The sequence below is a fragment of the Lynx rufus genome, unplaced genomic scaffold, assembly GCF_022079265.1.
Source record: "Lynx rufus isolate CCGP_SWC_20201006 ecotype Redwood Valley unplaced genomic scaffold, mLynRuf1.p SCAF_19, whole genome shotgun sequence".
NCBI classification, from domain to species: Eukaryota; Metazoa; Chordata; class Mammalia; order Carnivora; family Felidae; genus Lynx; species Lynx rufus.
The window spans coordinates 14,883,560-14,895,044 of NW_025814833.1; the positions used below are offsets into that span (position 1 = coordinate 14,883,560).

Below are 11,485 nucleotides of genomic sequence, written 5' to 3' on the forward strand. Positions count from 1 at the left end.
CACTCCCGGCAAGGCCTGGAGGCCCCGGTGAGCAGCGCGACACCCTCTCTGTGGGGCCCGGCACTGCAACCGCTTTACCGACATCCATCACTCACAAGTGAGAAAGGCAGGACGAAGGAATAAGGCATCAGTGGATGCCACGGCACAGAGGGCACGCTTTCCCAAGGCCACAGAGTCCCCCTTCACTCTGGGGACACACGGGTGCTGTGAAACTGGTGTCCGATTAACTCCCACCAGAGGAAACTCTGGCATAACCATGGCACCTTACCCATCATTACTGCCATCACCTTACGGGACCGTGGTGTCCACAACTGGTGACTTTTCACGCAGAACTCCATTAAAGGAGCCTCACGTTGCCAAAGAGTCCTCAGAGACAAAGGTTGAACTGAGAAGAATTTAACGCTTTTTAAAAAGGGGGCCCGCGTTCGCTTCGGCAGCACATACGCCAAAATTGGAACGACACAGAGAAGAGGGGCATGGCCTCTGCACTTCACTGACCCTTACTTGTTTGGGTTTTTTCCTACGCTGGTCTTCTCACACAAAGACAGCGGAGGTACGACTTCTTCTTTACAAGGAGGGATTATTCTAGAACACTGCTCCGACCGTTTCCTTACTCTTGCTCTGAGCAGCAGTAAACCAACAGGCCCCCTTTTAGTGTTTGGAATTGGGGTGCTCTCAAAGATGTGAAAGGTGACAAAATGCTTCTGAGCTGGGGAAGGATCAATAATGTGCTTTCCTCGGCTGGTGGGGGGAGGGGGAAAAAAGGGAGAAGAGCCTCTTTCTGGCCTTGATGGAATCCCTTCTCATTTTTCTTTTAAAGCCGCAGAACCTGTGTGCCAGAATGGCTTCTAGTCCCCAGTCTCCTCCGCAAAAGGGCGGGTAGTGACCAGGATTGGGAACATAATGTATGCATGTTCGGTGGCCGCCTTCCCATAAATCCCCGTGAGTAACCTCTTAGGAGGTTTCCCCCAGAGTCCAGGGTTCGGCCTGAACTTGTCAGCATGGATGGAGCTCATCTCTGGAAGAAACACCGCTCTCTCACTAGGGACTCCTCCCACCCCATTTTGCACATACTTGTGGTCCCGAAGGAGCAAGGTGGGGATGACGATGGGTGAGGGAGGGAGGGATGGTGGAGATACAGGTCAGTGCCGAGTCATCATGGGCACTCGGGGGAACTTCTGTGACATGCAGGGCCTCCAGATGGTGACTCAGGGAGGTCTCCTCATGAAAGGAGGCCTCCTTGTCATTCTGTGTAAATGGCATTTCCTTTGCAATTTGCATACACACCCTACTTGCTCCCGTTTGATACACAAAGGCAAAGGCACAGAAAAATTTTCTCTTTATTGATAACACAACTGCGGAGGAGAAAAGGGTGGCAGGGGCAACAAGACGGCCCGGGTGTCAGTGGCACCGGAAGAACCCATCTCCAATCTGGCTTCTGAACGAGAGCGACATTCTAGGGCCTGTCCAGCATCAGGATGACCAGGTGTTCCAGGTTAGTAGGTGGAGTAGTTGTGGGCATTGATGCCCTCTCCTCTCTCCTGAGCTTGGCTCTCCTGTTCTTAAACCAAATCTGCAGTCAGAGGGAAAAGGGGATCGGTTTAGTACATCGAACAGTTAACGTCCGAAGACAAAAGCCACTACCTACGTGCAAGTGTGTGCACCACTGAGATTTCATGCTGCGCCAAGGGAAGCTGTTTGCTCAGGGAAGTTACCACCACACCCCCTCCCTTTAGCTCCCCCTTAGTGAGCACCAGCTATGTGCCAAATTCCGGAGTAGGCTTATCACTTTGTCCCTCTCTTCCCAATTTTAAGATTCAAATGTTTTTTTCAGGTATCGGGTGCAGGTCTACTTATGAGTCGCACCCGCTTCTTGCGGATCAACTACCTGGTAACAGGATAAAGAAGGGTCTGTATCCTGGCGGCTGACGACCACCTGTTACCGCCAGTTACCTCCTGCCGTCTCCTCACTAGGGACAGTGTCACCTTGTTTTGGGGATAATGTGGGCATTGTCAATAGGGGGCCCTATTTAAGGTCATATTGAGGGGAACAGCTTCCTATTTGACAAGCCTATCTTCGGTGCAAAGTAAATAATTAATAGGAAGAAACGCGTTGGGTTTTCAGACAGATTTCCTTCAAGGATGTCTAAGGGGTCATTACTCCTCCGAAACCTCTTGAGAGTTAAAAAGCAGTCTGGCAAGGGAGGCCTCGTCATGGGGTCCCATGGAGTTTGTGGCTCGTCTCACTGGGGCGTGAGAGTTGCGGGGGCCAGGCACACTGCCTTGACACTTCAACCCGTAGTGTTAAGGAAAGTGGAGACCAACTGGACCCAAATTAACTAAAATGCTCAAGACTCTTTGGCCGCCCAGGAGTCTAGGGGAAAGAGGCACACCATCGTCACCGTCGTCAATTCTGCATGCTCCAACTTGCCCCACCCTACAAACCTTTCCGGGCTCAGGGCCAGGCCAGCTCACTTTGGCCACAGTTCCAGGATCCCAGACCCGAGCCGCTGTTGTCCAGCAGGGCAGGACAGGGCAGGGCAGGGCAGGGCAGGGCAGGGCCCCTCGGAGCTGCTACACAACCAGGAGGTCCCAATCCCATCCCTTTTTCTTAAGGCAAGGTGAAACAGCACTTTAGGAAGGTGGTTGACAACAATGAGGGTAAAGGGGTCATAAAATGGCTTCTTCTTCCTAAATACCTGCCCGATAGTTTTGCAAACAAGCAAACAAAACGGTCAGTTAGACTTGACTATCTTCTCGGTGTCCTAGTTAATGGGGTTAACATTAGATTGAAATCCCTTCAGAAGTTTCCAAACTACGCATCTTGAGTGGCACAAAAGGCCTTCTCTCCCTGCCTGAGGCCTCATGCTTGCACTCCTATTTTAAGATTTGTGGTATTTCTGCTGCATAAATACATAGCTTCAACAAGGCCGGTGTGATCGAGCTCATTCCGGGGTGGGGGGGGGGATCTGAACATACCAGTGGTCAAATACGCATAAACATAAGATAACAAAAGCTGGCTGTTGTATGGGCTGTATTCTCTCTTCTTAAAAATTTTAAAAAATGTTTATTTACTTATTTTGAGAGAGAGAGAGAGATAGAGAGGAAGTGGGGGAGGGGCAGAGAAAGAGGGAGAGAGAATCTCAAGCAGGCTCCGTGCTGTCAGCGTAGAGCCTGATGCGGGGCTCAAACTCACAAACAGTAAGATCGTGACCTGAGCTGAAACCAAGAGTCAGAGGCTTCATCGACTGAGCCACCCGGGCGCCCTGATATGGGCTGTATTCTCAACATTGGCTTTACAAAGCAGTTATGTTCGCAAAAGAAAGGAGGAAACCATGTATTAAGTTTCTTGGAGAAATTCAACTGTCTGGTTGGGAAATCTGTGAGAACACTGTTTTCTCCCTGATTTGTTTCTTGTGGCTTCTTTCCCCTTCAGAATGCCACTGAGAGTGCATTAGGAAACCCAGGAAGGAGAAAGAGCTGGTCACCAAACCTTAACGTTTTTCTTTTCCTCTGCAATACGCCTTGTCAGCCTGAAAAAGCGATCCCAGTCTGCTCCCAACCTTTCCAGTCTGAGCCAGGCCCGGGGCCCCAGTCTGCGGTGTTGGGATGCCACTACTCAACGGTCAGCTCTGTTGGGCTGCTTTTCAGGTACTCCCACCACCAGATCTGCAACTGTTCTTTTTTTAGAAATTTTTTAAAGTTTATTTACATTTTTTAGTAATCTCTACACCCAGCATCGGTCTCGAACCCACGACCCGATATCAAGAGTTACATGCTCCTCCGACCGAGCCAGCCAGGTGTCCCTGCAACTCCTTTCCATCAATGCACCCACACATGCACTCTGCAGCAAAGCCGATACACCCAGCCTGATTTCCTTTCCTTTCTTTTTTGGGCAAATATCACTTTGCTGTAACTTAAGTGGGTTTTTTTTGGGGGGGGGGTCACCTTTTTATGGCATGACCTACAAATTAGTCAAAAGTGCCTGAGGGAATGAAAGTATTTAAAATTAACACAATGAGGGGCGCCTGGGTGGCGCATTCGGTTAAGCGTCCGACTTCAGCCAGGTCACGATCTCGCGGTCCGTGAGTTCGAGCCCCGCGTCAGGCTCTGGGCTGATGGCTCAGAGCCTGGAGCCTGTTTCCGATTCTGTGTCTCCCTCTCTCTCTGCCCCTCCCCCGTTCGTGCTCTGTCTCTCTCTGTCCCAAAAATAAATAAAAAACGTTGAAAAAAAAATTTTTTTAATAAAAAATAAAATAAAATTAACACAATGACTCTATCCCCAAATAAGGGCCACCCAACCCCCAACCAACCAAATTCCACAAAACTCAACTCTTCAAAATAGCATCACCAACATGAAAAAAATTCTTAAAATGTTAGAAATCCTCAAGAGAATATGTGCTTACATGTTTAGTAGATTTGTAGAATTTGTGTAGTACCCAGAAGGCCTATTTTGACTGACATGTAGTTCTTCTCTAACCTTTTCGCCCTTCTTAGGTCAATTAATATTCATTCAGTACTGGGTGGTTTTTTTTTTTTTTTTGCTTGTTTCATACTTCAGGCAAATTTTCAAAGCCTGCAAACCGTTCCCCCATTCTCACCGTAACGTGACTGTCCCGGCAATGTTTTCAGGTTGATGCATCAAAATATTCCAGAAAATTAGAACGTAGAGCTCTCCCCACATTGCCTTACCAAACACTTAAAAACAACAGCAAGAGGACTGGGTTCTCGAACTTTGAAGCTGTCCCTCCACCATCAGTCTTAGCTTCACTAAACAGACACTGGTTACTCATATAGCGTGTTCTGAGCATACATTTCTCCCTCACCCCGATGTTTTTTTTTAATGTTTATTTTTGAGAGAGAGAGAGAGAGAGAGAGAGAGAGAGACAGAGCACGAGCAGGGGAGGGGCACAGAGAGAGGGAGACATGGAATCTGAAGCAGGCTCCAGGCTCTGAGCTGTCAGCACAGAGCCCGACGCGGGGCTCGAACCCACGGACTGTGAGATCATGACCTGAGCCGAAGTCGGACGCTCAACCAACTGAGCCTCCCAGGCGCCCCCACCCCAAAGTTTATAAATTCACCCACTTCGCTAAGAGCTTATGCATGGCTTTAACTTAGTATAACCAATCCCTCTCATAACCTGCTCCTCTGTGCATTAATTTGAATACTTCCACAGTCAGCCCGAGCCCCAGTATGTCTCCACACATGACTCTTCAAAGGATATCTGTGTTTTGGGTAGTGGGTTCGGCCCTGCAGCCGGCTCTGTGCTGACAGCTCGGAGCCTGGAACCTGCTTCGGATTCTGCGTCTCCCTCTCTCTCTGCCCCTCCCCCGCTCACCCTTAAAAAAATTTTTTTAAGTAATAAATGAACATTAAAAAAATTTAAGAGAAAGGAATCATGTTCCCTCGGGTAATGGGAAACATCCGTAAGCTGGAGTTCACATACCCCATTTTTCACCCACAAAGACTCCTAAAGGCGATTTATTTGCCAAAGTTAAAAAAGAAAACCGAAACATACCAACTTGAGAACCCCTGGAACAGAAGCGTTACGAGTCCTAAAGCTGGTTTCAGAATGGCTGCCCTGCCATTCAGGTTTACTGACCTGCACTCTGGTTTCGGTCACATTCATGCAGCTTGCAAGTTCTCTTCTGCGGGGAGAAAACCACAAATGTTTAGTATTTGGAGCTGTGGATAAAGTGAAATGTACAGATATACATTTTATGCTTGTTTTAAAACGTGCACCCCCCCTCAAGAGCCCACCCCCCAAGTAAACTTTTCTGTAATTCCCAGTTCCAGGCTTGCTACGGTTTCCCCTCAAAATTTAAGGTAGCATTAACATCTTGGTAGTCACGATAAATAATTTTATTGCACTATTTAAAAAAAGAAAAATTCGGGGCTCCGGGGTGGCTCAGTTGGTTAAGCATCCGACTGCGGTTCAGGTCATGATCTCATGGTTTGTGGGTTCGAGCCCCGCATTGGACTCTGTGCTGACAGCTCAGAGCCTGGAACCTGCTTTGGATTCTGTGTCTCCCTCTCTCTCTGTTCCCTCCTCCACTCGCACTCTGTCTCTCTCTCAAAAATAAATAAACACTAAAAAATCTTTTAAATAAAAAATAAAAAATTAATGCAAACAAATATATGATCAACAAATTATCACAGTTTTATTTACTTATTTATTTATTTATTTATTATTTTTTAAGTAAGCTCTATACCCAACGTGGGGTTTGAACTCACAACCCCGAGATCAAAAGTCACATGCTCTGCTGACTGAGACAGCCAGGTGCCCCTCCAACTTTTTAAAATTTATTTAAAAAAATTTTAAGTAGGCTCTATGTCCTAAGTGGGGTTCAAAGTCTTGACCCTAAGATCAAGAGTCACACGCTCTTCTGACTGAGCCAGCCAGGTGACCCCCTCCCTCAAAATTTTATTTATTTATAAAAAGTTTTTAATGTTTATTATGATTTGTTTTTTGAGAGAGAGACAGACAGACAGAGAGTGAGCAGGGGACGGGCAGAGAGAGAGAGGGAAACACCGAATCTGAAGCAGGCTCCAGGCTCTGAGCTGTCAGCACAGGGCCCGACGCCGGGCTCAAACTCACGAACTGCGAGATCACGACCTGAGCCGAAATCGGACACTTAACCACCTAGCCACCCAGGCGCCCGCCTCAAAATTGTAAATGAAAGGATCCAGCCCTACAGCTAGCTGCAGGAGAGTACCTTATTCTCCTTAGCCTGATTCCAATAAAATTTTATTTAGAAAAAGCTACCAACACAGACGATAAAAAAAATGTGTAAATTATACTACATCAAAATTAAAAACTTCTGTAGACCAAAGTACAAAATCAATAAAGTGAGGGGTACCTGGCTGGCTCAGTCAGTTAAGTGCCTGACTGTTGATTTAGCCTCAGGTTATGATCTCATGGTTTGTGGGGTTGAGTCCCACGTCAGGCTCTGTGCTGAGTGTGGATTGTGCTTAGGATTCTCTCCCTCCCTCTTCCCCCTCTCCAACTAGCACATATGCACTCAGGTGCGTGTGGGCTCTCTCTCTCTCTCTCTCTCTCTCAAAATAAATTTTCAAACTTCAAAAAAATCAGTAGAGTGACAAGGCAACCCTTCAAATGGGAGAAAATATGTGCAAATCATATATCTGATAAGGAGTTAACATCCACAATATATTAAGGACTACAACTCAATAAATAAACAAGCAACCGGTTAAGAACTGGGCAAAGGCCTTGGATAGACATTTCTCCAAAGATGATATTAAAATGGCCATGAAAAGATGCTCAACATCACTAATTAGTCATTAAGGAAATGCAAACCAAAACCACACTGCTACCTCATACCGTTAGAATGGATACTATCAAAAAAACAAACAAACAAACAAACAAACCAGAAAATAACAAGTGCTGGTGAGGATGTGGGGAAATTGGAACCCTTGTGCAGCGCTAAGAAAAACAGTTTGGTTCAGGTCATAATCTCATGGTTTGTGGGTTCGAGTTTGTGGGTTTGAGCGCTGCTCAAAAATTTAAACATAGAAATTACCAAATGACCCGACAATTCCATTTCTGAGTATATACCTGAAAGAACTGAACACAGGGTCTTGGAAAGATATTTTGACACCTATGTGCCTAGCAGTGTAATTCCCAAGAGCCAAAAAGTGGAAGCAACCCGAGTGCTCATTAATAATAAATGGATAGGGGCGCCTGGGTGGCTCAGTCAGTTAAGCGTCCGACTTCGGCTCAGGTCATGTTCTCCTGGTTTGTGAGTTCAAGCTCCGCATCGGGCTCTGTGCTGATAGCTTGGAGCCTGGAGCCTGCTTCGGCTTCCGTGTCTCCCTCTCTCGATCAAGAGTCATATTCTTTTTTTTTTTTTTTTAATTTTTTTTTCAACGTTTATTTATTTTTGGGACAGAGAGAGACAGAGCACGAATGGGGGAGGGGCAGAGAGAGAGGGAGACACAGAATCGGAAACAGGCTCCAGGCTCTGAGCCATCAGCCCAGAGCCCGACGCGGGGCTCGAACTCACGGACCGCGAGATCGTGACCTGGCTGAAGTCGGACGCTTAACCGACTGCGCCACCCAGGCGCCCCAAGAGTCATATTCTTAACCCACTGAGCCATCCAGCCACCCCTATAGGTAGAATCTAAAAAACAAAAGAGAGATAGACAACCAAAAAGACAGACTGTAATACAGAGAAGAAACTGACGGTTCCCAGAGGGGAATTGGGTTGGGGGACAGGTGAAATTGAGGGGATTAAGAAGTACAAACTTCTAGTTATAAAATAAATAAGTCATGAAAATGAACATACAATATAGGGAATATAGTCAATAATTTGTAATAATGTTCTATGGTGACGGATGGTGACCACACTTATCGTGGTGCGCACTGAGTGATGTAAAAGTCGTTGAATCATTATGTTGTACACCTGAAACCAATATAACACCGTATGTCAATTATACTTCAATAAAAAAAGCCAAAAAGCTTACAAAAAATTAAAAGACTGTATGCTATGTAAAATAAACCGGTCACAAAAAGACAAAATCACAGACAGGAAGTATAATGGTGGTTGCCAGGGGGTGGGGGGGTGTATTATTGTGTAATGGTAATAGTTTCAGGTTTGCAATATGAGAAGATTTCTGAAAATGAACGGTGGTGATGGTAACATAAGAAAAATGTACGTAATGCCACTGAACTGCACAATGAAAAATGGTAAAGACAGTACATTTTGCGAGTATTTGACCAAAATAAAGAAATCAGGAAAAAAATGAATAAATTAGTCTTACGGAGAATAAAAATGGGCACAGGGCTCGAATATGCCCATGAAAAGATCCTCAACATCACTAATCAATACGGAAATACAAATCAAAACCACAATGAAATACCACTTCACAGCCATTGAGACGGCTAATATTAAAAACAGGGGCGCCTATGGGGCGCCTGGGTGGCGCAGTCGGTTAAGCGTCCGACTTCAGCCAGGTCACGATCTCGCGGTCCGTGAGTTGGAGCCCCGCGTCCGGCTCTGGGCGGATGGCTCGGAGCCTGGAGCCTGTTTCCGATTCTGTGTCTCCCTCTCTCTCTGCCCCTCCCCCATTCGTGCTCTGTCTCTCTCTGTCCCACAAATAAATAAACGTTGAAAAAAAAATTAAAAAAAAAAGAATGGATGTATCTATATACCGCCAATAAAAGACTCATTAAAAAAAAAAAAAACAAACAAAACAAAAAAAAAACAGGGGCGCCTGGCTGGCTCAGCCAGTGGAGCGTGTGACTCTTGATCTCGGGCTTGTGAATTCAAGCCCCACCTGAGGTGTAGAGATTACCTAAAAATAAAATGTTTTAAATAAATAAACAAATAAGTGTTAACAAGAATGTGAAGAAATTGGAATCCTTGTGCACTTGCAGCCACTAAGGGACACAGCACAGTAGCTGCTTGAAAAATTAAAAACAGGCTTACCAAATGATCTAGCAATTCTGGATATCTACCCCAAATGATTGAAAACAGTGACTCCAACTGCTATTTGCACGCCCATGTTCACAACAGCGTTATTCACAATAGCCAAAAGGTAGAAGCCACTCAAGTGCCCACTAATAAATGAATAGATCAATGAAATTCTGTATTTACGAGCAATGGAATATTACTCAACCCTAAAAAAGGAAAGGAATTCTGAGACACGCTACATCATGGATGAACCCCGATAACATTATAGTAAGTGAAATACTTCAGGCATAAAAAGAAAAATACTGTGTAATCCCACTTATATGAGGCACCTACAGTAGTCAAATTCATCAGAACACAAAGTAGAAAGGTGATCGCCAGGGGCTGGGGGAGATGGGGGAACAGAGAGTGGTTCAGCGTGCATCCTTTTAGTTTTGCAAGGTGGAAAGAGTTCTGGAGATTCGTTGTAAAAAAAAAATATGAATGCACTTGAGTGAACTATACACTGAAAAAAATGGTTAAGATCGTATATTTTATCTTTACACATATTTTACCACAATTTTTTTTAATTTATTTTTTTTTAGTAATCTCTACACCGATAAATGGCTCAAACTTAGGACCCTGAGGTCAAAAGCTGCATGCTCCTCTGAGCCAGCCACGACTCCCTATTTTACCAGCTTTTTAATAAGTCTTTTTTCTTTTTTTAATTTTTTTTTTTTTGAGAGAGCGAGAGACAGAAAGAGCGCGCACGAGAGCACTTCAGCGCAGAGCCCGATGCGGGCTCGACTGGGCTCGAACTGACGAACCGGGAGATCAGGACCTGAGCCCAAAGCCCGTCAAGAGTTGGACGCTTAACCGCTTAAACGACTGAGCCACCCAGGCTCCCCTTAAGTCTTTTTTTCTTTAAGTTTGTGCTTGTTTGTGTAATCTCTATGCCTAGGTGGGGCTCGAACCTCGAACTCGCGACCCCCAGAGATCAAGAATCCCAACGCTCTCCCAACTGAGCCAGCCCGGCGTCCCCACCACAATTTAAAAAAAAACAAAAAGACCACCCACCACAGATTTCCACAGACTTGTTTCATATAATTACTGTATACAAATATTTCCCTTGATGCACAGAAGGCATTCTCCCCAACCCTAGTCCTTTTTGGTTTAGGAGGGGGAGAAGGAAGTCGGGGGGGGAGAGGGGGGACGGGCGGGGGTGGAGGGGCAGGGGGGCCGGGAGGGGGTGGGGAAACGAAGATGCCTGGCAATGAGGCGAAGGGCACTTGCCGGAGCAAGCCACTTACCTTGTGGCCCCGTCAGGGTATTGAGTGCGCTGGAAAACGCTTTCCAGCTCCTGCACCTGAAATGCCGTGAACTTAGAGCGCTGGGCTCCCGGCTGCCTGCCATGGCGCTGACGAGCTCTAGCGGCTGCCACTTGGGGTGGCCCTTCAGCGTGCTGCTGCCCCAGCGCCTGGACGACACCGCTGGCCTCGTGGTTCCCTTCGCCGTCACGGTTCGCCACGCCTTCACGGTTGATGTCGCCTCCAGAGTTGGCATAGCTGACACCGCCCTGGGGGTTATTGTTGCCCACGGGGACTAGACTGCCGTCATCAATGTGGCCGTCTTCTTTGGCTTCTGGTGCCGCGTCCTGCACAGGTTCAGATCTGATTTCCACTTCTTGCATCCCCAGCCAGTAGTAGTCGGGGTCACAGTATGCACCCAGGTCACAGTAGTCGCCGCTGGGCAGAGGCTCCATGGCTGTGGTGGGGTGGACGGCCACCGCCTCCGCCCACCCTGTGGTGATCGAGACCAGAGCTGGCCTCTTTTGGCGCCTCGTACTAGTTCAAAGGTTTGGCGCAAGTTCGACGCGTACGCGATCCCCTTTAGACGATTGCTATTGGCTTTCCCTTTCCGCCAACTGAGGTGGGTGGGACTTGCTTCCACACGCAAGTGTCTGGGGCGTGGCCAAAAAATAAGGGCTGTGCGGGGCACGGCGGGAGCTTGGGTTTGTGCACAATCGGGTCTCTAATTGAAAGTTGGGTTTACCACGCCCCTCTTGAGCAGAGTG

At 46.9% G+C, this 11,485-nt stretch overlaps 1 protein-coding gene across 1 annotated transcript; it reads right to left on the reverse strand.

Moving 5' to 3' along the window:
* Window positions 1-1,456: 1,456 nt before the first annotated feature.
* LOC124513888 (rhox homeobox family member 1-like) lies at window positions 1,457-11,173 on the reverse strand. The gene is made up of 3 exons (XM_047081894.1): window positions 10,722-11,173; window positions 5,604-5,649; window positions 1,457-1,573 (listed from the first exon to the last, which is right to left on the reverse strand). Exons 1-3 carry the CDS (start codon window positions 11,171-11,173, stop codon window positions 1,457-1,459), a joined length of 615 nt encoding a protein of 204 aa, XP_046937850.1.
* Between the last annotated feature and the right edge of the window lie 312 nt (window positions 11,174-11,485).